Source organism: Morone saxatilis, unplaced genomic scaffold (assembly GCF_004916995.1).
Source record: "Morone saxatilis isolate NCDOM2014 unplaced genomic scaffold, NCSU_SB_2.0 Contig2, whole genome shotgun sequence".
In the NCBI taxonomy this organism is placed as follows: domain Eukaryota; kingdom Metazoa; phylum Chordata; class Actinopteri; family Moronidae; genus Morone; species Morone saxatilis.
This window is the reverse complement of record NW_023339762.1, coordinates 27,373,797-27,379,650: the sequence shown is the minus strand read 5'-3', so window position 1 is coordinate 27,379,650 and position 5,854 is coordinate 27,373,797. Positions and strand designations below refer to the sequence as shown.

At 50.0% G+C, this 5,854-nt stretch overlaps 2 protein-coding genes across 2 annotated transcripts in view; both read right to left on the bottom strand.

The window, feature by feature from the left end:
- Nucleotides 1-377, bottom strand: part of LOC118330999 (protein FAM3C-like) — a gene marked incomplete at its 3' end in the record, with an annotated part of 2,537 nt that extends 2,160 nt beyond the window's left edge. The window contains exon 1 of the mRNA XM_035665753.1: nt 263-377. Within this exon, the coding sequence (XP_035521646.1) occupies nt 263-377 (115 nt within the window). The remainder of the gene's footprint in view (nt 1-262) is intronic.
- Nucleotides 378-579: 202 nt separating this feature from the next.
- On the bottom strand, nt 580-5,784 carry LOC118330783 (the record flags this gene model as incomplete). Its single annotated transcript, XM_035665460.1, is given in 12 exon segments — nt 580-591; nt 1,337-1,424; nt 1,520-1,613; nt 1,716-2,034; nt 2,428-2,515; nt 2,601-2,694; nt 3,375-3,681; nt 3,830-3,917; nt 4,293-4,386; nt 5,005-5,353; nt 5,521-5,608; nt 5,691-5,784. Coding segments are annotated over 12 exon segments (1,715 nt in total), but the record flags the coding sequence as incomplete, so codon positions are not given.
- Nucleotides 5,785-5,854: the final 70 nt, after the last annotated feature.

Sequence of the window (5,854 nt, the reverse complement as noted above, 5' to 3'; positions counted from 1 at the left end):
GGTGTGCCGGAGTGTCCTTACAGAGTTCAGCATTCAAGGCTCTCTTGGTCCAGCACCTTCCCTCTCTCTGCCCAGCCGGTGGCTCTCTCCTGCCCACCATGGCTCCTGTCCCTGCTCCAACCGCCGCCTCTCCCGCTCCAGCCACCAGCCTCTCCGCCTGCACCGCCGGCCCGCTCTCTCTCCCACAGACCGCCCCTGGTCTCTCTCCATCATCTCCCTCTCTCGCTGCCAGCGGTCTTCCCTCTCCCTGCTCCAAACCAACTGCCACTCCCTGTCCAGTCCTGCCACAGCGGCCCGTTGCACGGACTCCGAGCTCCGCTGCGTTCTGCTCGGGCGGTGGCCGGAGCGCCGAAAGCCTCCTGTCCGTTAGTCCTCATGGCGGAGGACGAGGGAGAGGATGGGAGGGGCGGACCGGTGGTGCTGGGAGTTGGTCGGGTTGCTCTCCTCGTCCTGTGTACGGGGTGAGGAGGGGGGGCGCTGCCTCGCCAGTTCGGCCCTCCATGGCTTCGTTCATTCAGGTGAAACCACGGGGCCAGAGGATGCTGCCGTCTGCGGCGCTCTCCATTCCGCACAGGAGGCGTACTTCAGATCCTGCAGAGGACAACAAACTGAGGATCAATTTCCACCGCTGAAAGAGTTCCCCAACAAGACTCCTGATCAGCCCTGATCACTAATCAATTACTCACATTAATCCAAACTAAATACTGTCAGACAACCTGTATCAGACTTAGGCAGACCAGGGGTTCCATATTAGAATAGAAATATAGAGATATGGTACCGAGTCCCGTCGGATTCAATAGATCGTATGTCACTAACTAACCTCTGGCAGTCTGCTGCTTTCAGTGCAGCTACAGACTCACTGACTGAACTGTACTCTGCTCAGTGGTTCTTTTTGTGGGGGCCCCCCCAAAAAAAGGGATTACACTCACTGATCTTCTCACTCACACACACACCACACCACACACACACACACACGAGTGATGAAGCTGTATGATGTAACAGAAACACAGCTGATAACCTGATCAGGTTTAAAAAGCCTGATCGACGCTTCTCATCATTGTAATTGCCTCTTTCACTGAGATGACAGGTGGAGCAGGTTCACTGGTTGTGGACAGATACTGCTTCATTCACCGTATGTATGTGTGATAGATAGATAGATAGAATAGATAGATAGATAGATAGATAGGATAGATATACCTATATCTATTCTATTATCTATCTTATCTATCATATCTATCTTTCTATCTCTTATCTGTCTGTCTGTGTGACGCCAATGAGAGCGAGCTGGTTTGAGTGTGATCGCTCAGTGAGAGCTGATGTTGTCAGATAACACTACCTTGTATCTCCTCTTCAGATTGTCCCATTTCTTTGCCATCTGGTAGGTGGAGACTTTCCCCTGCAGCCCGAGCTCCTTCAGGATGGCTCTGAGAGACAGTCAGGACACATTCACATCGACCAATGAGACGCCAGATCTCCAGGAACAGCTGGTATCACACACATAGAACTGATAGTATCTTACTTCCAGGCGGCTTTGGCGGCGTTCCTCCTCCCGGTGAACAACGCCTCGTTGGCAGCTCGAAGTTTAATCATCCTCCTGGTGTCCTGGTCCGTCACTGCGGCACAGAGCGGCACAGTTTGGTCTACGTTCTAACAGTATGAATAAATATCTTCCACAAACACATAAATAATAACAAACCCAGAACAACCCGTCTTACTTTTATACGAGAGGTCCGAGGGCGTGGAACACTCCTCCCCGCTGGCGTCGATGTAGGTGACATTCCCGTCGGCCTCGGCGTTGTCTCCGCCCACCATGCTCTCCAGCTCCGACACGCTGCTCCTCTCCGCCATCAGGCAGTCTCTGTCGGGAGGCGGGGATGAGCCGAAGACGCCGTCCTCCTCGCTGCTCCACACGGGCGTCACTCGGGGAGCTTTCCCCGCCAGCCGTCCCTCCAGAGCGTCGCTCATCAGCTGGAACCAGGGCCAGGAGGCCGGGTTCGTCTGGCCCTCCATCCCCCGAGGAGGGAACTTCAGGTCCTGCAGACACACACACACACACATTCATCTATTAACGGAGGAGAGATCTGTTGTTTCAGGGCAGATTCAGATACAGATTATTAATCAATGAGACAGATAATCGATTATTATGGTGTTATTCACATGAATCATTCATTCATATAAGTCATATTAATCAGTCTCACTGTGGTGATATGAGCCTGAAATAATCAGATATTTCTGTGATTTAATGTCATTAAACTACATCATGATGCTGATTATAAACAGTCTGGATTCACACTTTGTCGGCTCGGTCAGCAAATAAACATCCGTTAAAACACTTGTTTTCTGAATGGAGTTTGGTTGAGCAGGGCTTTGCTAACGCAGATTAAAGGGTGAATATCTGCTCACACACACTGAGGACTGATGAGTCACCTTGAACTTGGTCTTCAGGTTGTCCCACTTCTTGGCGACCTGGTCAGGTGTTATCTTCCCCGTCAGACCCATCTCCTTCACGATCCCCCTGTGGACCAAACAAACCCGATCAGGGACATAAAACCTCTCCTGAAGGATCTACAGCTGCTTTATTTCAGTGCTGAGATGTTTACCTCCAGGCCGGTTTGGCCGTGTTCCTCCTCCCCGTAAACAGAGACTCGTTAGCGGCTCGTAACTCAATTAGTCGCCTGGTGTCTTCCTCTGTCACTGAGGGTGAAAGGTCAAAAATCAGTTATAAATTATAGAAGAACAGAGCTGAACCACTGTGGACGGTACGAGAGGAAGCTGTTTGACAACCTTCAGCAGGTCGGTAATGTGGATCTGTGATGTTCGTTTCAGTCTGACTGAGATCAAACATCAGAACACAAAGAGTACTTTATACTACTGTGGTTTTATACTGTGGTTTTAGTACTTTATACTGCGGTATTAGTACTTTATACTACTGAGGTTTTATACTGAGGTTTTAGTACTTTATACTACTGTGGTTTTATACTGAGGTTTTAGTACTTTATACTGAGGTTTTAGTACTTTTACTTCAAGCAGCTACAAGGAAACGTGATTCTGGCGCCCCCTGTGGAGAATTATTCGATCTTCTCTCTGCAGGTCTTGTTTGTTTATGCAGGTCATACAGAGGCATCCATACTAAACTGAGACTGTTTCATAACCTTGAAGTAAAGAAAAGAGCTCAAAAGTAAATCAATGTAAAGAAAAAACTCAAGGCAGAGCAGAAACTCTTCTGTGTGTATTAAAGGAGTGTGGTGGCTCTGAAGAGAGAGACATACAATGAAAACACATTTTTTATTCCACACATTCTTCCTTTTCAAAACCCGGCACCTACATTACCCACAATGCATCTCAGCAGTTCAGATCCATGTTGGTTTTCTTACATTTGTAGGTGAACTCGGCCATCCGGTGCAGCTCTCCCAGCGCCGAGGATCCGTTCTTCTCCTCGTTATCAACCAGCAGGTCCATCTCCGACTCCGTCAGGAACTCGGCCATCCCCCCTCGGCTCCGGCGGGCTCGTTTCTTGGGCGTGGGCGACAGCGGCTCGCAGTCCTCGTCTTCGTCCTCCACGATAGGCGTGAGGATTGGCGCCGCCCCCGCGAAACGCCCCTCCATGGCGTCGTTCATTCGGTAGAACCAGGGCCAGGAGCTCGGGTTTGTCTCCACGCCTCGAGCAGGAAACTTCAGCTCCTGGTAGAGACAGAAAGCTCTACAGATCGTCCACAGAGGGACCGTACCCTCCTGTCACTGCCACCAACTCCTGTTATCCGTCACCCGCAGGGTCGTCTCTGCGAGTGACGGATAGGTGGTCTCTGGAGTTGGAGGTGCCCCGACCTACCTTGTATCTCCTCTTCAGGTTGTCCCACTTCTTTGCTAACTGATCCGTGGTCAGCTTCCCCTGAAGACCCAGCTCGTACAGAATGGCTCTGCAAGAACGGAGACGCAGGATTAGACCCTCCTGAAGGAACCAGGTCTTTGGACCTTTCACGAGTCAGCATTTATTGGTTCTTTTAAAATTCATTATGATGTTATTGATTTATTGAGAAATGACTCTGATCTGTTGGTGTAATTATCAGTTTAGCTCTCATGATGAAGAGTTCTACACAATAAAATAAACGTTTGAACACCAAACCAGATTCTGACTGTTAATGGACCGATGGAGTTATTTCATTTGCCATCAAACAAAGATTTTATCATTTAAAGATTAAAACTAAAACATAATTAACTGCACAACTCAAAAAGATTTTAGAGACATTTCAGATATGACCGACAGGAAACTGTGGACCCGGTAACAAACTCACCTCCAGGCCGGTTTGGCTGAATGTTTCCTGCCGGTGAAGAGTGCTTCGTTGGCGGCTCGAAGTTTGATCATTCTCTCCGTTTCTGGTTCCGTCACTGAGAACAACAGTCAGAACTATTTTACAGTCAGATAACGGATTTATTCTGTAGACACATTTAACTCGTTTTATTCCTCCGTGTTTAACGATGCAGGTTTGTGATGAAGACTCTCGGGTTCATTACAGGTCAGTGTGACCACAGTTAGTTTACACTGACGAAACATTAACCTCCAATCAGGATTTGTTTTATTGACATGGTTGCACCACTGTTATACTCTTTATGAACCACAGCAGGCCGCAGCAAACTAAAGACAGCCATGTGTCCATCATCAGTTCCAGGACAACGCAGATTGTTTCCAGGATTTCAGGTCATTTTAATTTATTTCCAGCGTTTCCATGACAGGCTGACGTCCTGAACTAAAGAACGACTAAACCCCCAAACCTCTTGTTTCTGCTGCCTCATAAAGCTATAAATACACAGTGAGCGCCCTCTGCTGGTTGGAACCGGCTGAGTTCTGCTGTTGGCTGATCTGGGCTCAGTTAACGTCTCCACTCTGCTACGTCGCCGTTAGTCTACAACAGCATGAATGTGACTCTTAAAGCTCCGGAGACTCTCAGCATCGTAAACAACTCTTCATTACACTTGAATACTCTGGTGCACTTTGACTCCGCCTACTTTTATAGGAGCACTCGGTCATCCTCCTCCAGCCCATCGGGACTCCCTCAGTAGGAGGAGCCTCTGTGGGAACTGTCCCATCATCCTCAGCGGTTTCCGCCGCCACCGTGTCCTCCATCTCCGTCTTGATGAGGAACTCCAGGATGTCGGTGTTCTCCTGGTTCTGGTTCTGGTTCTGGTTCTGCTGGCTGCTGCAGCGGTGAGCGGCGTGGCCGGCGCTCTCGGGGCTCAGGACCAGGTTGCTGTTGTAGAGGCGACCCTGCATGGCTTCATCCATGATGTGGAACCAGGGCCACGACTCCACCACCCCCCCGATGCCGTCTTGACCCTGGTAGGGCTGCTTCAGGTCCTGGAAGACACCACCACACTTACAGACACCTGCAGCCCCGAAACCCATCGACAACAAAGTCCTGAACTAAATCTGAAGACCGGCGGAGAACTGACGGGTCAGACTCAGGTTGGATCCGTTAACACAGTTCGGTTCTGGTCGTATCAGCGCTCACCTGTCGGACTCACCTTGTACTTCGTGCGCAGGTTGTCCCACTTCTTGGCGATCTGGTCTGCAGTCAGCTTCCCTTCGAGACCCAGACCTTTAAGGATGGTGCTGAGGGGGGGACAGGGTGGGGTCAGAGGTCAGAGGTCAGAGGTCAGCGTCAGAGCAGACTTACAGCAGCTTTGGTCCGTACCTCCACGCTATCTTGGCAGAGTTCCTCTTCCCGGTGAACAGAACCTCGTTGGACGCTCTGAACTCTATGAGCCTCTTCACATCGTCCTCAGTCACTGCAGGGGTCAAAGGTCAACAGGTCAAAGGTCAACAGGTCAACAGGTCATCACACACACACTCACACTC